General features: G+C 44.8%; 3 protein-coding genes across 3 annotated transcripts; 1 reads left to right on the forward strand and 2 right to left on the reverse strand.

Moving 5' to 3' along the window:
- Nucleotides 1–235: 235 nt before the first annotated feature.
- On the forward strand, nt 236–1,351 carry LOC310822618 (trafficking regulator of GLUT4 1-like; the record flags this gene model as incomplete). The annotated part of the gene is made up of 3 exons (XM_083695020.1): nt 236–637; nt 1,070–1,193; nt 1,341–1,351. The coding sequence occupies 3 exons, from the start codon at nt 236–238 to the stop codon at nt 1,349–1,351; spliced, it is 537 nt and encodes a 178-aa protein (XP_083551146.1).
- Nucleotides 1,352–2,654: 1,303 nt separating this feature from the next.
- On the reverse strand, nt 2,655–11,462 carry LOC310820251 (Golgi SNAP receptor complex member 1-like). Its single transcript, XM_083691833.1, has 9 exons — nt 11,408–11,462; nt 9,109–9,223; nt 8,811–8,898; nt 8,038–8,145; nt 7,791–7,882; nt 6,933–7,007; nt 5,144–5,173; nt 4,193–4,275; nt 2,655–3,472 (listed from the first exon to the last, which is right to left on the reverse strand). The coding sequence occupies exons 1-9, from the start codon at nt 11,433–11,435 to the stop codon at nt 3,348–3,350; spliced, it is 744 nt and encodes a 247-aa protein (XP_083547959.1). The 5' UTR covers nt 11,436–11,462; the 3' UTR covers nt 2,655–3,347.
- A 606-nt stretch (nt 11,463–12,068) lies between these two features.
- On the reverse strand, nt 12,069–21,824 carry LOC310822628 (carboxypeptidase D-like; the record flags this gene model as incomplete). Its single annotated transcript, XM_083695031.1, has 21 exons — nt 12,069–12,262; nt 12,509–12,611; nt 12,732–12,917; nt 13,064–13,195; nt 13,310–13,359; nt 13,478–13,573; nt 13,804–13,950; nt 14,227–14,365; nt 14,478–14,673; nt 14,815–15,087; nt 15,285–15,451; nt 15,551–15,790; nt 15,953–16,053; nt 16,177–16,341; nt 16,623–16,814; nt 16,982–17,478; nt 18,482–18,651; nt 18,904–19,046; nt 19,195–19,442; nt 20,912–21,460; nt 21,799–21,824. 21 exons carry the CDS (start codon nt 21,822–21,824, stop codon nt 12,069–12,071), a joined length of 4,014 nt encoding a protein of 1,337 aa, XP_083551157.1.
- Nucleotides 21,825–22,072: the final 248 nt, after the last annotated feature.

The following is a 22,072-nucleotide window of genomic DNA, read 5'->3' on the forward strand; positions in this document are numbered from 1 at the left end:
TTATTGACAGGATTGACTAGCTTGGTCATAAAGCGAATTGGTTTCTTATTCGAACAGATTATATCCATTAATCCTATGATGTATTCAGTGGATAATTGATGCTGATGACCGTCCAAATGCGAGCTGTCTGACGTCCCGATACCATCTTCTGGAAAACTCCTCAATCAAATATAATCGGCTTTTGAAACAGAATTCCTTACATTGGCCGTAGAGGAATACTACTGAAATTTACACAATGGCTATAAACACGGATGCTGCGTTTGGGAAAACCGCCCTGGGCGAGCGGGAAGCTTCGCATCCCACCGACTTCCAGGACACGGAGAAACTTTTGAGCGCCACAACCACTGAGCCCACCGGGGAGAACAACCTCAAACCGTCCGACTCATTCTCCCTCAACATGAGAGGCAGTATCCGTTCTTTGGATGCGGAACAGAATGGATACAGATTGCCGTTAAGGTCGGGCTCGGCGGGGCATCTGACGGCCCCACCCGTTTCCCCATCCAGACTCAGTTTCGCCCCCCTGCCCTCCCCGGTGCCACCCGGTTCCGAGCCACCAAGCTACCTGTGGCTTGCAGTGCTGTCATGCTTTTGTCCCGCCGTTCCAGTGAACATGTTTGCGCTATGGTATGCGCACATGGTAAGTTACCTCGCCCAGGGACAATGGTATGGTTTAAAACAATGTCATAATAATAATCACAAGTTCATACCGCAAATATTTTAATTTTTAGGCCGAGTTAATATTTGGGGACAATTTAAGAGAGAAAGGGTGCGGTAGCGCGCGCGTGGGTGGCTGTGTGTGTGTGTGTGTGTGTGTGTGTGTGTGTGTGTGTGTGTGTGTGTGTGTGTGACATGCCATGTGTAAAAATGGTGTTAACCCTAACCAGTGTTGAATGTGAATAATATGGCTATTGAAATACACTTGATTTAATAGGCTGGGCTGTGCTCTGATATGTTCTTTCTTCTCCACCTTATTACAGAAGCAACACGTACACTCATCACAGGTCAGTTAAATATTAGGTATGAGGTAATTAACCACCCCCCACCCCTCTCTCTCTTTTTTTCTCTGTAGTCGAGGTCTGTTCTCCAGACAGGGGATGTTGACAGTGCAAAGAGACTTGGGCGTCTCTCTCTGCTGCTCAGCTGCATTGCCATGGCAGTGGGTGTGGCCATCATCGTCTTTATAGTAGTCACAGGTACGGCAAGGCACACAACCAAAAGCAGCTAAACTTGTCTTACTCCATAATAGAATGTCATGCAGTCCTGTACAGTAGATTAAGATGTATTTTGCTCCTGCTCTCCCGCTCTATCTTTATGTCTGTTCCTCTTTCTCTGTCTCTCAGAGATTGAGTGAGTGTGGATGCAGTGGTCCCAGACCTTCAAGAAGTCTTCTGAAGTGAAATGAAACAGGTACACAGAAGAGATGAGGACCAGGGGACAAACAAGCACAGAGGCACCAAAGAGAAAACACTGAAAATTTAATGAATTCAAGAAAGAATATTTATCAATACGTTTTTTTTATTTTTTATTATTATTTTATTTTTTATTTTTATTTTTTATATCAATTTAGCTCCTGCAAGAGTCTTTTCTGTCATCCAAAGACTATAAGGGAGAGAGAGATAGGTAACTTTCTAACTCTTGCTCTTGAGCAAAATAGAAGTATGAAGGGGGACTATGGAAGAACCTGTACCCACGGCTTTTCTGGACCAAGAGGAAAATAACTATGGGAGAACAATGTACCATTATCAACTTACAACATACATCACTATGTACATCATTATACAGGTATGACATCTACAGTCAGCTTCCACTTTTCAAAATGGTATTGTAGAATGGACGACTATGCCACTTATTTTAGTCCTCTCTGCAACTGTAGGCATTGATAATGAGTGGGATAGGCTATAAGGAGGTGTTTGTTTTGTCCAACACAACTGCTACATATGGCTGCTACTACCTCCATTGTCTCTCTTTGTAAGCCTCCTCTACGAACTCCTATATTTTCTCATTTGTTCAGCCTATAGCTTGTGAATATGCCTTATGAACCCAGTGCCTGCTGGCTTGATGGCTGCTAAATGGATCACAAGTCACATTATGGGCTGGTAGACTGACATGGCCCACAATCCTATATGTGGCTAAAAATGTTTTATATAGGCCAAAAACAAATGGCATGAGACCGCAAGGAGCTGTTTGATCAAGGTTTTAATTTATTGATTCCATACACTGCTGTGGTTCTCCTGTGTTAAAATACTTATTGCTTGAGAACAATAGGATGTGCCGCACAACATCCAAGGCATCACGATGCAGCTTGCAAGCTTGTCTTTGTGTTGAAAAAGATTCCAAATAACTTGCACTATAGTGTCATAATAACTCATGTCTGGACCAAACGATTCTAACCTAAAACCTGGAGATCAGGCTAATGCTAACACCTCTATTCCTGTGATGGTTTACAATGTAATACAAAATATGTAAGGGTAACATTTACTACTACATCATTCCTCTGTATGCACTTTTCTCTGCACTCTGTTATTGATGTTTGTACATTTCTAAGAATGGTTTTCTGTGCCATATTTTTGCACGTCTGAAATAAACTTGAATAAGCATGGAAAACTGAATGTCTGTTGACTCCAATACACTCTCACAAGGACACAGAAACAATGTGGTTCTCAACATTTCAAAAAGCTTTATTTTTAAAAATACATTAATCATATGGAGTAATATGCAAATTTACAGATAAAAATATAAATAGTTATTTCATCCTTTTATGCTCTCTAGAGCAAGACTTGGTGTAAGCTGTAATAAAACAGAACAATGTTTACAGAACCTCTCAGGGGTCTCCACCAACAGTCTCCCTCAACACCCTTCCTCATCCCATCCCATCCCGAGACAGAAAATCTCTGATTGCAAAACATTAGACTTATAGTCCAACTCAAACTAAAGCAGAGGAAATTATGTGGTCCATTCAGGAGGAGATACTCTCCTCTACACGCTATGAAAGGGACTGGTCATTTTTACAGTAATGTACAGAGCAACAAGATCTACTGGAGTCAAAGACAAACAAAGCACAATACAAGATCAACATATCCCCCCAATTGGCTATTTGCAAAATCAAAATAAGACAATACTTCTGGACTCCAGCGGGCACATGATCCCAACAAACATGATGTATTCTTCACTTTAATAGCATTATTGCTTTGATCCATTCCGAGAGTGAGAACAGATTCTCCCCAATAAGACCATAATAATAGGCGTGGTTGACATAGCAACCACAAGATCTTCCTCTTCAGACTCTGGCACCTCCAGTCCTCTGATAGGGATTTGTCAGTTATACTGTCTATCAAACAGCCCAGCCATCAGTGGAAAGTGTAGAGGAGAAGGAGGATGGTGCAGACGCCAATGACTCCGCCAAGAATGAGGGAGTCCCGCCTCTTGCGCAGATTGATTCGCTGGATGAGGCTGTTGATGGCCGGGAAACGATCTGAGGGGCAGGGAAGGCCCAGTGAAGGAAAAAGACCAAGATGAGAGACAACGTTTAAATCTCAAAAGTCTTTCTATGACTAGTCACATCCTTTCCCCTTCGCAAAAAGCATTGGAGGAGAAGATCGGAAGGGAAGAATTTCAGATCTTCTTCTCCAAAGTGGTTTGAGAGAGAGGCAAGGAGAGAGGACACTAGTAACTGACATAAGACTCAGAACCAGGGTGGGAGAGTGAGCGAGGGACAAGTAAACACATTCAGTGCTGACAAAAGGCAAGAATGTTGACTCTGGGTCAGTATTAGAGGACACTCCGTGCAGTGTTGTTTAAAGGTCCAGTATGTAGATTTTAGCTTTAAAATAATGTTAATTGGCCATGATAAATCGGTAGCCATCAAGGAATGAGATCACATGATGAAGAACATTCAGTGAAGAGTGCTGTATTGGTCCAAACAAAGCGTTTCTAAAATCTGGTGTCTTGGTACGACACTGTCCTTTACGTGCCTATTTTACATTTGGTTTGCTTACAAGAATATGCATTTTTGCTGCTATTAGAAAACTTAGCATATGCACGTTTTCAAATTTTCAGTGTGGCCAGCAGGGGCAGCGACACGCAACACTACATGCTGCACGTCTAAACTAGCTGACTCTGGGTCAGTGTTATAGAGGACACTCTCTGCAATGTTGTCGAAACTAGCTGACTCTGGGTCAGAGTTAGAGGATACTGGCCAAGGTGTTGACCCTGTGCTGGATGGTCTTCAACATCCCTCGCTGAAACGTCATGTTCTCCTTGGTAGCCATAGCGATACTAGAATGAGGAAAGAGAGGAGAGCAGAAAAGTGTTGAGATCTTTCTCAGGAAGTAAGGGTCGGGCAGAAGAGGTCATAGGTCAACTTAAGCCACTGAAAGTAAATAAAGGCCTAGAATATAGAGGTTGGTGTGTAGTGATTCTGAGCAATAGGCAAGAATATAGCAATGAATCACAATGATTTATCATTAATGATGGATGCTGTGTTTGCACCTGCTTAATGCAACACATCCTTGTAATATCATATACACATCTGCTCCTGTACAACTGTGACGATGCATACTTACACTGCAATATTTCTACTCATATTGTGATATTCATGGTTAACATGTTTGCTCGTACAATGGGTCTCTGTCTCTTATCATAGAAATGAAGCCACCAAGTGCATTCCCAAGTAGAATCTCCTGGCAATGAAAGCCTCTGAAGGCCAGAGTCAGAAGGGTCCATTGTACAACTGTGTTACGAACAAGTTACTTGTTGGTTTATTGAATGTATTAACACAACTGATGTTATTGTTGAGGTTGTCACCAGGAAGTAGGACCAAATATGGATGAACCAGTCAACTGAAATCTTATACCAAGGTGGTACAATATGCTGAATTTGATAAGGAGAACCAATTATATTGCAAGGTACATTCTGACATGAATCTAAGTACAAAAGGTAATGTATAGAAAATACTAATACTAATAATCCACTGTCTGATATTTCTTTATTATTTATTATCTCTTCATAGTGTTCTTCAGCCAAATACAGTGATAATTGATAGGAATTGGAAGTCTCCTGAGTTTCATTGTTCTATTAAGACCTGAGTGCGTGTGTGTGTGTGTGTGTGTGTGTGTGTGTGTGTGTGTGTGTGTCTCAAGCTTACCTTATTGTGTCATCAATCAGCCTATCTGAGCTGAGGTAACAAGGAAAGAGAGGGAGAGAAAAAGAGAAGAGCAATAATTAAATTTTCTGTACATTTGTATATATTGTGTCTGAATATCTTACTCCTACTGTCTAGCATTGGGAATCCACCCTGTGGTTAATTAACGAAAGCCCCCCCCCCCCCCTTTATTTTCACTTGTAAATGTTTTTGTACTTTTCACTCTAATACACAGTAGTAAAAAATTGCTGACGTTGCGGTGAATCATCCCCCCGCTATGAAACCGCACACCACTTGGGCCCAATTACTATAAAAGCAGGACTTCCTGTGATACATGCAGGGGAGTGGAGAGTGGAGGACGTTAATGGAGGAGGTTAGAGAAAGCTGAGTCCAGAGTGGCCATGGTGGGCGGTATGGAATGTAATCAATGTCCCCATTCTGAGAAAGATACACTCTGTGTACACTGTCTCATAGTGAGTGGTTCCAAATCATCTTTGGAATGTTCCTGTGACTAACTGAATGTTTCTCGTCACCAACCCAGTCTCCTGCCACAACCCAAAATAAATCAGGCACGGCCCACCATAAGAGAAATTCTAATTCATGACATTGTCAAGCTACACTTACACACAAACAGACTAGCGTTAGCGCTAGCCGCCATCAGCTATTGGCTCTAATATAGCCTTCAGCCATGATGAGGGTGAGCGGAGCAACCCAGAGCAGCAGGCATCCTGCAGGAATTCAATTGGACAATAGAAATCAATACTCTCCACTGCTCTCCTTCCCTCTGTCCATCTCTTCCTCTTCAACAGTATCTCCATCTCTCTCACCCACTTAATTTCTTCACAAGCTCTACATTCTGCCCTTTCTCTTCCATTTATTCTGTGTCTCTCCTCCATTTTTCTCAACCACCATTCTACCCTCTTTCTACCCATTCTCACTTTCACTCTCTTTTTCTCTCCAGCAGCTCTAGACAGACACAGACACCCACAGGGGTTAATGAGTGTGACTATTAAGCCACACACAGGGTGGGATACATTACCACTGTGTTTCACCCCGGACAAAATCTTTCTGAATGATCTATCCAATGATCTATCCCATGTATACCTATACCTGTCTACCATAGTCTCACAGGGCCAGACGTGTTGCCTCCCACAACTTGCATATGCTCCTGATTTATTAGTTACTGGCTTGTTATGTGCGTTGCCTATGCTAGCTTGGTGTCCCCCCTAAAGACCTCTTCATCCCCACTACCCCCCTGTACAAGTTTCTCTCCTGTAAAAAGTAAAGTGTATATATAAAGTAATTCTTCTTTCTTCTACCAATGTGACTGCCAATAGACCCTGGTCCTACCATAGATCACTTTTTCTTATGATGACTGATGGATAGATGATTCACTTACTTAAACAAATGTATTTGTTGTAAGTCGCTTAATAAAGGCATCTGCTAAATGCCATGAATGTAAAATGTAAATGTAGCTTGCAACATTTAAGAAAACCTGAAAGAAAAACTGAATTCAGTTTTTTTTTTTTGCTCCGCCCAAGCAAGGTATTTGTGTGTTGAGGCGACACTCATTTCAAACGGGTTTCACCCCTTTGTAGCTACTTTCTGCAAAGGATTTCCCCAGGCTTTCTGGACTAGGAAAGCCTGGTCTCATCAAGGTTATTTTGAGGCTACTAAAGTGTTCTTAATGATATATCTTTTCATAGGTATTCTGATTGTTTCACTTTCACAGAGAGGTGTATTTGCATTGATATTATATTCTGATATATCTGTTTATTGGTCTGTCTCTTACTTTCTCAGGTGTTCATGTTCTTTCAGGAAGAGTTCAGTCCTTCTGTTATTCACTCCTGAGCCACTCTTATACGACCTGAAAGAAAGAAAGAAAGAAAGAAAGAAAGAAAGAAAGAAAAAAAAAAAAAAGAGAGAGAGAGAGAGAGCATACTCAAATAAATGCAGATACTAAGTAAGGGTTTCGCACACTAAGAAAAAAAAGACAGGTCTCTTAAAGCTGCCCTCTAACACCTTGCTGCCTCCAACATGCTCCCCCTCTCTCCTCTCCTCTCCTCTCTTCTCCTCATGTAACCTTTTCTCATAGTCTCCCTTCCCTCCCCTCCTTTTACTTGAAATTGACACTGATGAGATTTCCTGCATTAAGGCTCTTAAAGCAATTAGCTCAGTTTTACATGTCTCCCTTCATCTCACAAGGCATGCACCCTCTCTTTTTCTGTAACACTTAAATCTTTCTCTATAGTCTAGCTATCTTCTCTCTACTCCCTTCTTTCCATGCCTTCTCTTTCCCTGCCCCCCCCCCTCCCACCCCCTCTCTCCTCCCTGAATGAAAGCTTTGCGGTTTGATTTACTGGAGAAGGCACTTAGGGCAGGGATCCCTAGAGAGAGGGAAGAGGAGGAGAAAGATGAAGAAAAGGAAAATCATGCCCCCTACTGGTGAGGGACAAATAGGCAAGCAGTGATCAGAGTCACCACCAAACAGCTACAGTCCTCTGATCAGACCATCCAATCGTTTACAGATAAAGGGCACCATCAAAAATGTATTTATGTGAATACAAATAGATGAACAAGTAAATAACTACATTTATGCTGATAATAAGGTGGATGGATCAAAAGTACATTGTGTGTTTTGAGAACTCACTCTATGTCTCTGTGGACAGATCCAAGTAGGTCTTCTCTCTCTCGCAGGCTGAGGAAGTTGCCTTTGGTTTTGTGGAACTCGTGAGTGTAGTCCTACACAACAGTGACAGGTCATGAATTTATATTTATGTGATAGAGAGGGTGACAGAGAGAAAGGAGGAGAGATTAAGAGAGGGGAAGAGAGAGAGAGAGAAACAGAAAGATAGAGAGGTGATAGGAACAAAGATAGAGAGGAGTAATGTACTAGCCTGTAGGATGTCTCTGTGTCTCTGTAAGGTATGCATCAGGGCTGCGTTTTGTGACGAGGCACCTGGTGTAGTCGTGTATTCTGCCATCTTGTCATTCACCCCCGTCAGCTGACAGGACATAGATACATAAGGTTCAGAGGTCAGATGATCCCAGGTTTTATCCGTAGCTTATTAGTGTTCATTAGTCTTGGGTTGGTATTAGAATTCTCAGTATACCTTCCCTCCAAAAATATACGCCAATACATTTTAGCAGACTTTCAACATGACTCAAACTTGTAGCAAATCTACGGCAGAGTTTCTCTCTGGCCATCGTTATCAGCCCAAAAGTCAGATTTATGACCTCCTTCTCCCCTTGCCCTAAGACAAGAGTTATTGATCAGGTTTTGTGATGCTTGTGTGCAAGTCTAATTTGGATGATACTTGGATGATGTTTAGTAAACAAACAATGGGGGGTATAATAATATTTAAAAAGACAGGTGAAGACGGTATGAACGGTATTGACAGAAATTACCTTATACTTGCCCAACTAGTGTTCATGACGAAAACTATGACAGGTTCGAATTAGACCTCTGTGTGAATCACATTTACAGATGATTTATAGAAACTTCTGTTACTGAAGTCCCAAAATCCACTTCAGGGTTTGGAGTCTGAGACAATGAGCAGCATTAAGCATGAGTATACTAAGTGAACAATGGCAAGTGTGTTACAGTAGAGTGCACTGTAGATAGAACAGTATTTTTCTATGGTAGAACACTCTAGTGCTGTTGTCTCACCCTGGCCAATAGCTGCTCCAGCTCAGCCGTCATGGCATCCAGCATGCTGTCCTGAGACGAGCCACTCAGCAGAGGCACAGAGTCTGACCTTTTAGAGAGAGAGAGAGAGAGAGAGAGAGAGAGAGAGAGAGAGAGAGAGAGAGAGAGAGAGAGAGAGAGAGAGAGAGGGTAGGGGTGAGACAGAGAGCCGTAAGTCTCAACAAGCCTTTAAAATAAGCATAACAAGGGGCTTCATGATTTCACACAGCATCAAAATGTCAAAACATCATGAGATGGAGACAGATTTATTTCATAGTACCTGATGTCACCATGGTGATGGTCGCATGAGCTGCTGTAGCTGGTGCAGAGCTTGCTGAAGGACACCAGCTTCAGGTCCAGCTCATTCTCCAGCTGCCTGGCCTGCTTACGCAGATCTGCACCCACACATAGGAGACACACATCACAGGGGTGTAAGCAAAACATTAACCTGGAAACTACTGTGTTCACGGACATCTTTAACACCTCACTGGTTGAATGCATCGTACCTACCTGCTTCAAAACATCCACCATCATCCCCGTTCCCAAAAAGCCGAGGATCACAGGCCTTAATGACTACAGACCAGTCGCCCTGACCTCTGTGGTAATGAAGACCTTTGAGTGCCTCGTGCTGACCCACCTTAAGGCCATCACCAACCCCCTCCTCGACCCACTGAAGTTCACCTACAGAGCCAACAGGTCTGTGGACAATGCAGTCAACATGGGTCTCTACTTCATCCTCCAGCACCTAGACTCCTCCTGCACCTACGCCAGAATCCTGTTTGTAGACTTCAGCTCCGCATTCAACACCATCGCCCCAGCTCTTCTCCAGACAAGCTATCCCAGCTGAGCGTGCCTGAGCCCACCTGCAGGTGGATCACTGACTTCCTGACAGACAGGAAACAGCATGTGCGGCTGGGCAAGCTTGTCTCGGAGCCCCGGACCATCAGCACTGGAGGCCCACAAGGCTGTGTGCTCTCTCCTCTACTCTTCTCCCTCTACACCAACAGCTGCACCTCTAGCCACCCTTCTGTCAAACTCCTGAAGTGGATTAATCTCCAATGGGGATGAGTCCGCCGACAGAAAGGAAGTTGACAGCCTGGCTTCCTGAGCTGTACGCCCTAAAAACTGTAGAGATGGTAGTAGACTTCAGGAGAAGCCCAGCCCCAACCGCCCCCCTCATCATGTGTGACCACAGTTAACACTGTGGAGTCATTCAGATTCCTGGGGACAATAATTTCACAGGACCTCAGATGGGCGGAGAACATCACCTCCACCATCAAGAAGGCCCTGCAGAGGATGTTCTTCCTGCGGCAGCTGAAGAAATTCAACATGCCGCAGAAAGTGATGGTCAAGTTCTACAAGGCCATCATTGAGTCCATCCTCAGCTCATCGATCACCATCTGGTTCGCTGCCTCCACTGCCAAGGACAAAGGCAGACTGCAGCGGACCATTCGGTCAGCCGAGAAGGTCATTGGCTGCAACCTGCCGTCTCTCCTGAACCTGTTCCACTCCAGGACCAGTAAGAGAGCAGGAAAGATCATCGCTGACCCTGCCCATCCTGGTCACCACCTCTTCCATAGACTTCCATCCGGCAAAAGGTTCCGGTCTATCAAGACCAAAACCTCACACCACCTGAACAGTTTCTTACCCATGGCAGTGGGGCTCACAAACAAGCTCCCTGCCTCTCGGTGACTCTTGGACTTCCACTCCCCGCCCCCCACCCCACCCTGTCACACACACACACACACACACACACAGTGTAATTTATATTTATTTAAAATGATTCTAATTTATAGTGTACATGCCCCATACCCATTTCACAGCCTCTAGCCTCATAGCCTCTTATAATTTATTGTTTTATTTAGTTTTTTCTCTAATGTTTTCTAATATTTTTGTTTATATATTGTTATGTCCCATGCACCAACCTCACCAAGTCAATTTCCTGTATGTGCAAATACACTACCAAATAAAAGAATTCTGATTCTGATTGACTATTTGGATTGATGGATGCCCCTCAATGTGCCCCTAGCTAGGGGTTGCATTCAGTTCATACCACAGCTACCTTCATAGATATGGACACTGCTCTGCCATAAACGTGCTCAAAGACCCATAGTTAGTAAGTTACTGGTGCGGGGTGGTCAGAGAGCCTTGTGCTGCAAGGAAGCCAACTTTATCACACTGGAAATCAATACACTACTTGTTGAAACGGACTAAGCTAGCTAGCAAACCACTATGTCTCCTGACACTAGTGTCTTTGTTTATAGCTAGTTAGCTACCTTTTTACTATGTGACGTGTACATGACAGCTTGTAAACCAGAGCCAGGAAGTCGGAGACCTGGGGCCAAAGGTAGCTAGCTGTCATAACCTGTAGCGTCTAAGTTGCTAAAAGCTCGTAGTACCAATACAAGTCAACCAAATGAAGCTTGTTTAGGCTAGCAAGCTATCGTAACATTGCTAGCCCAGCTAGCTAGTTAAACATTCGCAGTTTAGCAAATGCTTAACCAAGTAGCGCTTGACCAGTCATCTAGCTATTTAAAATCATTCGAAAGCTTAACCAGAACGTTTTCATCATTCATTACCTTCCCAATAATTCCCGTTGGTTGCCATGTCTGCAAAGTCACCCGATGTGGTGGTGGAGGAGGAAGTTTGTGTTTATTTCTTTCACTGACAGTGATGAGCAGCGACCTCGTGTGGTACGTGGTCAGACAAGCACATTCCTGACTGCTGGTTCGCAGAGAAAGTATAACGAAATCATAATCTTGAGAGAGAGGGAGAACAAGAGAAATGACCAAATAAATATGATGAGGAGATAACTTGCTTCTGAGAAACATTTTCGACTTTCTCTGTTTATGAACATATTCAAAAGTTCCAGTTCTTCTAATTATAGTTCCCATCCATTATGGTTTTTAATATTGCCTATTGTAATTATTTTGGACATTGTGTCTTGTCTTATGGCCGACATAATGGGAACATTTTCAACACTGCCTTGTTGCCTGAGTGTCACAAGGCTGCTCGGCCTACTTAACCTGAACAGGTGAGGTGGGTGTCATCTAGCATTTCAGAAAAGCAGATGGCGCTTTAGATAAACTATTCATCTGTATGTGGTTTGTTGTCAGAGTGAGACACAATGTGGAAAAACCAAACCAAGATAAAAACATCCTCATAGTGAATGACTTTTTAATTAAAGTTGATCGACAAGGACACTTGTGAAATCGGGGGCAATTGTCCATCATTCCTTCATCATCCAGAGTAATCACTGTCTGTCTCTTCGTCAAATTCTAGCCGCAGCGGGGACTTCTCAGACTCCATGGAGACCAGGTGGAGGTTATCGTGGCGATGGCGTAGCCATCGGACTCCATTCCTGAGCCAACTTGATTTGGCCGAGCAGAGACGCCACACAACCAGGATAATCAGGACTACAATCACCACAGCAACTAAGGGAACAGGATGAGCAGCGTCAGATACAACCACTAGTCTAGCAGTACATCAGATACCTGGAGAGCAACAGTGTATGCAGATTTTAGTTCCAACCAAGCCCTACATCTGATTTAACGCCCTGCATCTCTCCAGGAGCAGGGTTAGTGTCTGTGATTTAGAGTAACAGCTTTAGTGACAACTACATAAATGCCATCTCATACTGTGTACAATAACTCCAATATCCCAGTGAGCTCTAATCTCACCTGCAGCAGCCACAGCCGTCCTCTGAGTGCTGTGTAGAAAGCCCTGGGTTTCACTGATCTCTACCAGCATGGAGTAAGCTGCACCACCAGATGATACCAGCACCTACACAACATGACAAATACTTACACACACTGTTTTAGTCTATACACCCCCCCCCCCCCCCCCACCCACACACACACACACACTTTCATGCTTAATAAATGACACACAAAGTCCACTTGCCTTGTGTATCTGCGGTTGATACCCCTGGGCAGTGACCTGTATGCAGTGTGGTCCGGGGGAGAGCAGGGTATGGAAGTAACCCCCTCTATTGGTTACACCCCGTATTGTACCGTTCACCGTTACCATGGCACCCACCACTGGATCCCCATGACCGTCCCTCACCACGCCCTTCACTCCTTTATGAACCTGAGGGAGAGAGAGAGAGAGAGAGAGAGAATATTGCCAGGACCGAGGGAAGACCAATGGAAAAAAGGAGTCAATGAAGGATTAGGAAGAGAGGTGAGAAGAAGCTAGGCAACAGGCTGGAGGTGATGAGTGTGTTGTTGACTGACCTCCAGCAACATGCTGAGCAGAGCTCTCCTGTTCTCCTCCCATAGAGAGGAAAGCCACCGGGCCTGAGGATAAACACAGCAGCCTGTGTACACAGTCACCTCCGGACACAGCCCTACAGCCATGCTGTAGTCCTGTGACAGACAGACAGACAGACAGACAGACAGAAACACACACACCCACACACACAGTATGAGGCAGCAGATCAGTAAAAAGGAGGGTTTAGAAACACAGGTCTAATACTGTACCTTCATGCTGCCCATATGACTTTCAAACATGACACCACCAGCAACGACCCCTGGGAAAACAGATGTGGAAAAATGGTGTCGGTTGACCACCCATCAGAGTAATAAATCTATACATCTGTGTATGTAACTATCCTTTATCAATCAAAACCGTCATCACAGTCCTCTCACCGTCATCACTCCCACACCCTGGATGGTCCAGGTGCATTGTGGGATGGTTGTTAGCATAGACAGTGGCCAGGTACCTCCCAGTGTCCTCCCTTTCTTCTGCTCACCAACACAGCAACATACATTTTTAGTCAATTGCTATCAATAATCATCAGGAACAGTTCATACCTAGTCTATTTCTGAGATGATTCTGTTATGGCTTGGTTCTCTGTGTGTTAGAGATAAGGTGTGAATACCACCATATTTAAACCAGATGTGCATTCAACAAGGCAGTGGTGATAAAATGATACATAGAGGTGCCATCTGGGGTCCACAGTGTGAGTGTGTACCAGGATTAGGGGGTCCGTCGTAGGAGTATGTGGCCAGCACTGAGCCTCCGTCCAGGCTTACAGAGAGAGTGAAGCCACCCTCCTGGATCAGACCCATCAGAGCACGTGTCTCAGGATCCACAGCAGAACTCCCAGACCTATTTCCTCCTAGGGAGAGACACAGACAGATGCGCAGACAGAATACACACCGATATAGTCTCACTTGAAAGATCATGAATGTACAGTACAGTGCCTGTGCAAAGAGGCTAAAACTAATCAAAGACATTCTTGCCAAGAGATAAAACATGATACACAGTTAAGTGTGTATCATGTTTTAACTTGGCAAGAATGTCACACCTGAAATATAAGAAATTTCGGAAATATAAAGTTCTGTTCAAGATAGCAGTTTGACTGGCACCAACTGAGCTTATCATGCAGACTGACCATAGATGAAGTTCTGATCCAGGTCTGTTTGTTGTGCGTTGGTGAGTCCTGCTCTGGAGGAGCACTCTCCCCTCTGAGCCTGCTCTCTGCCATCAGGGTTAACACAGGGCACGATCACCACCCGCGTCCTGTCAATCAGCTAACACACGCACACAGGCACACAGGCAAGCACGCATGCACAATAAGACGAGAAAGAAGGGGTGTTTATGTCATTATCATTATCTTGATGGTGGGGTTCATGGTATGGTTACCTTGGTGACGATCGGGTTCTGGCCGTAGTTGATGCAGAGAAATGCTGCCAGCTCCAGCAGCAGCTCCGTGCCCACAGGTGCGTTACCATGGATACCTGCCACAAAGCGGACTTTTGGCTCCGACGGCTCGGGCACAGAGGGACTGTCTGAGATCTCTAGAGCCCAGATGGTCCTGAACTCCACGCTCTGACCCAGACTGGGAGAAACACAGAACCAGAATCAGACTGGGGTCACAAGACAGATAAAAATGCACTCATTATTTGCTGATCCAAAGTGTAATCTTAACTATGAGATGTCAACCACAATCACGAGACGATGGTCATGGAGTGTGTAGTACCTGCGCAGGTGTGTAATATTTGGGTAGTTGACGGTAAGCCCCATCAGGTATTCTGCCCGTTCCCTGTAACTATTGTAACGTATGCCAACAGGCAGGGCCATCCCATGGACCAGTCTCTCCATGCCCCGCCCAGTCGACAGCGCTTTAATGAGGCGGCCAAACTCCTCCTCGTCGGAGTCCAAAAGACTCTTTCCTTGTTCCCCTGGCAACCGGAACTCCACCTGCTCCACCTCACCAGCCGAGACCAAAGCAGACACTGTGACAGAAGAGTACCTGGGAGTGAGAAATAGAAAGACAGACAGACACACACACAGTGATAGAGAGAGAGGGGGGGAGGTGAGAAAGAGAGCAGTATATACAGAAATCTACTTAAATGAGAGAGAATAAGTAGCCTAACAAATGACTATAATCAATCCTGTACAGTAAGCAGCTGCTGTGAGTATCGCCCACGCATTCCCACACACACAGACCCATTGGCCGATGCAGACAGCTGGTATCTCCCTGGGGTGAGCAATCTCCAGAACTCTCCCGTCTGATCCGTGCAGACCACATGTTCTGCCCCCTCTACTGTCACACTGGCATTGGTGATTGGACGGCTGTGAATGTCAATAACTCTCCCCCTCACCCCAACATGAACCTGCAGAACAGAGATGAACATGTCTCAGAAGTTCGTGTGTGTGTGTGTGTGTGTGTGTGTGTGTGTTTGTGCATCCAAGAGCGTCTCCATGTGTGTTACCTCTCTGATGAGGCCCAGTAGGCCATTCTGGTTGTCTTCCCAGTAGTTGTGCAATTCTTCAGCCAGAGGGTAGTTCACACACCCCACATACACACTCATCTGTAAGGCACTAGTGTGGAGGTACGCCCAGTCCTGCATGGACACCCCTTGAGCTGTCCCACCCACGGTGGTGTCCTCAACAGAGAATGCCATAGGGTCTGAATAGTCACACAGAGTGCCCTGCATCATCAACAGATTCGTCTGAAGGAGTGGTTAGAGAGAGAGAAAATAAAGAGGGAGGAGGGGGAGGGGCATACATACATACAGGCACTATTAGCATGCAGGGAATTATGAAGGAGATGAAGATCAGGAGGTTTTAGCGACAATGTAAGAGTCTGTTTAGAAGAGTGGTCTAACCCTTACATTAAAGTAAGCCTGTGCCACCATCTTAAACACTGCATCATCAGGGGAGTCGTAGTCCAAGACGCTATCTTCACTGTGTGGATAGGTGATCTTCAACGAGCCTGAGAGAGAGAGCAAGGGAGATAGACTGTTGATGGTAATGATGCCCCTCTCCCACCCTGCCTAGTCTTACCTGAGACTAAAGGTGGTCTTATACATTCTGATGGCAGGAGCAGTCCACTCACCTCCATACAAACCGACAGACAGCGCAAAGGGACGGGACTTCATCCAGTTCACCATGGCAACCGTCTCAGGTTGGAGGGACAGACCAGGTGTGGAGTGATTGGGAAAGTTTGTGTTCAGGTCGACGTTCCTGCTGTTGTTGTGTCCCTCAGAGCTGGTGACGTCTCCTGGAACAGAAATAAGATGAGTAATCAAAAGCAAAGTCTTTTCTTAACCTCCTGTGCCAACATTTTAACACAGAAGACAAAGCCTGATAATATCGTACAGTCTCTTCTCTTGCATTAACATTTCCTCCATCTCCTCTATCTATAAAAACTGTTTTTGTTTCTTTTTGACCATTTTAATTGTAAACAATTACAGGCGAAAGTCAAGTTTACCCAGACATATTTTCATATGGAATTCAAGGTTGCTGTGCAGAGCCTTTAATAGGTCACACTGTAACTCTTACCCTCTCGTGCCACCTCATACCCATCAGGGTTCATGGAGGGCAGGATGTGGATCTGTGTTTTGTTCACCAGCCAGGTCACCTCAGGGTCGTCACCATAGTTAAGGCACAGGTAATCCAGCAGGCTCAGGAGAAGCTCCCGGCCCACTACCTCATTGCCATGCACGTTACCAACCAACATCAGTGCTGGTTTACCTGGGAAGGGGAGAGGAGAGGAAGAGAATATAATATAATAATACAATTGTGTTTAGGTTGAGACTGGGATGAGAATAAGCACTATGGTCTGTTTATAAGCACACAATGAGCTTGTATGGTCTGAGTGAACCTGCGTTTACTAATGCCTCTCATATATTGTATGTTACCCATCTCTATTGTATTGGTCTCATGGACTCCAGGATCAGCTGTGATCTCCATGACGTAGAGCTGCCTCCCCTGAGCGGACTGGCCTATTGAGTACAGCTGTGTGATAGCAGGGTATTCAGCACTCATGTGTCTCAAGAAGAGCTCCATGTCAGAGTAACCATGGTGTCCAAACTCCCACGGCTGGATAGGAACATGTTCTGGCTGGGTCTCCGGGGCAGGAAGCAGCGGAAACATGGGGGTCTTGATGGAGGTTGACATGGTAACAGCATTTGGGGTGGGGGTGAGGGGGGTCACCATGGTTTCTATGGTGACACTGATGGGTGTCACAGTGGCTTCAATGGAGACAGTGGCGGTGGAGCTGGGGCTAGGGGTGAGGATAGTGGTGGTGGGGGTTGGTAGAGGGGGAATCTCCTTGCCCAGTTCCTCCATGGTAAAGTTGAGCTCTGTGGCACGTCCCTCTGCCACCTGTACCATTCTGACTGTCAGAGGAGCGTACCTGAGCCACAGAACGAAGTGAAACAGGGTTGGACATAAGACTGGGGCAGGATAAAGTACAGACATGTATTTCTACATTGACAGTAGTTATTATAAATTATCATCTGTCCCACAGGACTGTATCATGCCTCTATTAATTCAGTTCACCTTGCAAAATACATTTATGGAAATATGACTACTTGGGATTACTTATAAAATATATATATTTCACTTAAAAAGATCCAGTATATAGATTTTAGCTTTAAAATAGTGCTAAATGGCCATGATAAACTGGTAGCCATGATGAAGAACGTTCAGTGAAGAGTGCTGTATCGATCCAAACTATATCTGTGTCATGGTCAGACACTGGCCTTTACTTGCTTATTTTACATTTGGTTAGTTTACAAGGAAATGCACCTTTGCCGCTATTAGAAATAGTGTGTTGTAGCATAAGCACATTTTCAAAATTCCAGTGTGGCCAACAGGGGGCAGTAACACGCGAAACCACATGCTGCACCTTTAAAGGAGCAGGGCATAAGTCTGTTGAAAATGTCACCTCTGGCCACCTCGATGAAATTCAGTTGGAAATTCCAAACAACAACATCCTCCCTAATAATAATACAACATGCGAAATGGACTTGCAGTGTCGGACATAGCTATTATGATTCTGCATGCATGTATAATTCGAAGAGGCAGCCACCAGAGACAGAAAGGCAAAAATCGTCTGTGAATCCACTCCCGTAGAATACCTCTAGCAGTAGCAACATGTTTGTATGCAAATTGAGTGTCGGTGCTTTTCTGGACTAAAACAGCGTTTGTAAATGAAATATTTCTTTCAAGGGATCTCATTCCCTGATCCGTAATGATTAAACATTGTAAGGACCATCATTAGCAAGCTTTTAGAAAGCTTGAATGTTACATACTGGACCCTTAAGTCGACAACCTTAAACAGAGCCCAGCCTGACTATCCAACATAACCATTCTAATTAGTGACCACTGTGGTCTCTCCCATGTCCCATATTTACCCAGGAGAGCTGGCTGTGATGATGTAGCTTCCAGGCATCAGGAGACGATAATAGTCCCCAAACTTCCATGTGGTCACGTTGTGATCTAACCCTTCCACGGTTATCCTAGAGCCTGGGAGAGCCATCCCTGACCTGGCAGCCATCACATAACCTTTGACACCTATGTGAACCTGGAAGAGATTATCTAAAGGTAGGGTCAGACACAATCTGTTTTGCCATGAGCCAATCCTTGAGCCCCCAGAAATAATTTGAAATCAAAAGTGTCAATGGAATTCTATGTTTGAAACAAAACAAAATTAGCTATGATAACGATTGACAAAATATGATTGACAAAATATACAGTCAACACCTACATGTTCCACAGATTCCCGCTGGCCCATGCCAAAGGTAAACAAATCAACCAATCAGAGAGTAGTCCTCACCTTCTCCATGTAGGAGAGCAGGGCCTCTCTGTTGTTCTCCCATTCTGTGGAGAGCTGGGAGGCAGGGGGGTACTTACAGCAACTCAGCGCCATGGTGACCTCCATACACTCCCCCTGCAGGTAGTTATAGTCCTGCATCCCTCCTGAGTAACACACACACAAACATACACATATATACTAAATATATACCACTCAATCCCCTCTGAAACCATACAAAGACAACCCAGTCTCTCCTGGTTGGTCTTGGTTACAAAACACAAAACACTGCCAGGATTACATTCATCCCTGTACCTTTGACATCATACCACTCTGCCCCCTTGGTTATGCCATCCTTAAAGCCCTCTGTGGGCTTCTGTGGGCACTGGGGTTTCCCTGGGTTCATCGTAGGGTTGTGTTTCATGTAGGACCAGGCCAGGAAACGGAACAGGGTGTCATCTGCTGACCGGTTGTAGACCCCATCCAAGGGGTGGGAGGGAGGGTTGTCAAACGGATAGCTGACCACCACAGAACCTCCATTCAGGTTACCTGACAAGATGAACCTGAAAGGTGGGGAGGGAATGGTAAATCATACCCACTGCTGATTATTTGATCGCTGTAGGTCGAACTGATTGATTCTTTAAAAAGAACATTGTAAGTGAGGGAATGTTTCTGCCCCACAATACTGACCACCCCAAGTGGCTAACTATAACAAGTTATGGTCCAAAGGACTGGAAAATTGAGATGCATCAGGGCTTCTGTGTGAAATTCATCAGAGCATGTCAAATTGGGTGCTAAATGAAAGCTACATGTCTATATGTTTGGGAAATTAAGTCAGAAATAAATGTCTCAATCATCTTCCATCATAACATGGTCAAACATATGGAAAATGTCTGTGCCTCATGAGGAGTGAGGATAATGAAAGTTAACAAAAGTAAGAAGTATAGGTAGACTTACCAAATACTTGGCAAAGCCAGTATGGAGTGCAAATAACTTCCATTGAGAATGATGACATGATGTCAAGGGATCGCCATTCAGTTACCCACTTCATTTACTGACTCAACAACCAAAAGAGATATGTTTAAACCCAAGGTATCATATGATAGCTAACACCCCACTCTTTCTGCATCCATATTTGAATCTTAACTTTGAGCAGAGTTTTGGGGATGGTTCATGGTTACATAAAAAAACCCAGGGAGATTTTAGGGTCATTCCGAACGAAGCAGCACACAAAAATAAATTTAGCTATCAAGGGTTTGTGAAAAATCGAGTCCCAACATCATTCTGTTACCTGGAATCCCCCATAGTGCATACCACTGCGTACAGCACTGTGCTGGCCACCACTGACTGGTAGACTGGTAGCAGTGCTGTACGCGGTGGGATGCTGGAGGGGGGGGGGGCAGGATCAAGGAAGGGACACCAAGAGGCTGAACAAGCTTCTTAGGAAAACTGGTTCTGTCCTCGGTATCACCCTGGACACTGTGGAGGAGTTGGCCAATAGGAGGATGAGGATCAAACTCCTGGCCATCATGGACAATCCCTCCCATCCCCTACATGACAATGTGGCAGAGCAGAGAAGCTCCTTTAGCAACAGATTACTACAACCACGTTGCACTAAGGAGCCCTATAGGAGATCTTTTCTGCCTGCCGCAATAAGACTGTACAACTCCTCCTCCTGTTGGCTCGATCGGGGTGATCAGAGTCAGGCTGGGGGATGTTAAATGATACTGGACTGTTCTTACTGTATATAATGTGTCACTTTATTTTGTTGTTGTTGTTTGTGATGTGAGCTGCTGTAACGCCTTAATTTCCTCTCTGGGATCAATAAAGTACCAATCAATAAAGTATCTATCTATACTCTTTTCCTATTTTCTCCTATGATATTTCTAGATACAAGGTTTACAATGAAACCTCCCTGTGCCAAATAACTCCAGATCCCTAGGCAGTTTGTATAGGTCTACAGGGAGATCATGACAGGGAGGCTTCAACTGTAGCAATCATGTGAAAATAATAATTGTGCTATCAAATTTACTTTTTCTGCCGAATCCATTTTATCACGGCAAATACTTCAGGCACGTCGCTCTCAGGGACATCGGTGTTGTCAAACTGGTCGGGAAAGCTCCGGTTCAGGTCTTTGTGTTTAGCGTTCTCCCGACCCTCGCCCTTTCCCTGGCACTCGCCCTCCTGCGCCCGTTCGAACCCGTCCGGGTTCATACTCGGCATTATGTATATGTCGGTTCGCTTCACCAGGTCTGTTATGCGCGGGTCCACTCCGTACCCGGTGAGCAGGTACTCCACCAGGTATACCAGCATCTGTCGGGACAACGCCTCGTTCCCGTGCACGTTGCCCACAAACTTGAACCGGGGCTTCCCTGGTGTCTCCGTGATCGGGTGTGTCGTGATGCGCACCACCCAGAGCTCCCTACCTTCTACCGACCGCCCAATGCTGGACAGGCTGACGATGCTGGGGTGACGCCAAACTAGTCTTTTTAACATACGGGTAAGAGCCTTGTAATTGTAATATTGATCATAGGTCTCCACGGGTTCTGCTGATTCGTTTGCTTGGTGGAGAGCGGGGCTACTAAAAAAACATAGCAACATTACAACAAATGCGTAACGGAGACTCGAAAGTTGAGGGACTTTTGAGGACATTAGACCGTTTCGGGTTTTCAGCAGCGCCATGCTCACACTGACCATCTTCTGAACTAATTAATGTCCATTGGATCACCTGTTATGCTGTGACTTCCCTTGCGCTCTAAAGAGGGAGGGGTTGCCATGAAAAGTATATGCAGTGTGATAAATGGCCAAGTTAGAATGGGATGAATCTCAATAGTCTAAGAGGCTTCTTATCCTCGTCCCCCCTCCTTCATCTGCACTGATCTGTAAACACAGGGAAGGTGAAAGCAATGTGTTGAATACCTTTTAGGCTTTGACCTGTTCGGCATTGTCCTCTTAATGAGAGGACGCATTATAGACTATTGAGATTGATCTCTTGTCTCCTTGACTGTCCTGCGACCGTACTATTAACTCACTCAATAGCGGATTTGATTAATTGGAGTTTGATTGTTTGATTGAGTTTTTTTCTGTGTGTATTATTTTTTTGTTCATAATAATACACCCACAATGTCTAGTTTATGACGCTTAGATAGAACGTTGCCTGTGTAGATATTCAGTTTGCAGGTGTCATCGAATC

Source organism: Argentina silus (genome assembly GCF_951799395.1).
Source record: "Argentina silus genome assembly, chromosome: 2".
Classification (NCBI taxonomy): domain Eukaryota; kingdom Metazoa; phylum Chordata; class Actinopteri; order Argentiniformes; family Argentinidae; genus Argentina; species Argentina silus.

Excerpts from the sequence above, each read along its gene's own strand:
- LOC310820251 (XM_083691833.1), bottom strand. The coding sequence starts at position 11,435 with ATGGCAACCAACGGGAATTATTGGGAAG. Across the intron at positions 8,899-9,108 it reads CATCACCATGGTGACATCAG|GTCAGACTCTGTGCCTCTGC; the intron begins GTACTATGAAAT and ends TCTCTCTAAAAG. Across the intron at positions 7,883-8,037 it reads GACACAGAGACATCCTACAG|GACTACACTCACGAGTTCCA; the intron begins GCTAGTACATTA and ends ACTGTTGTGTAG.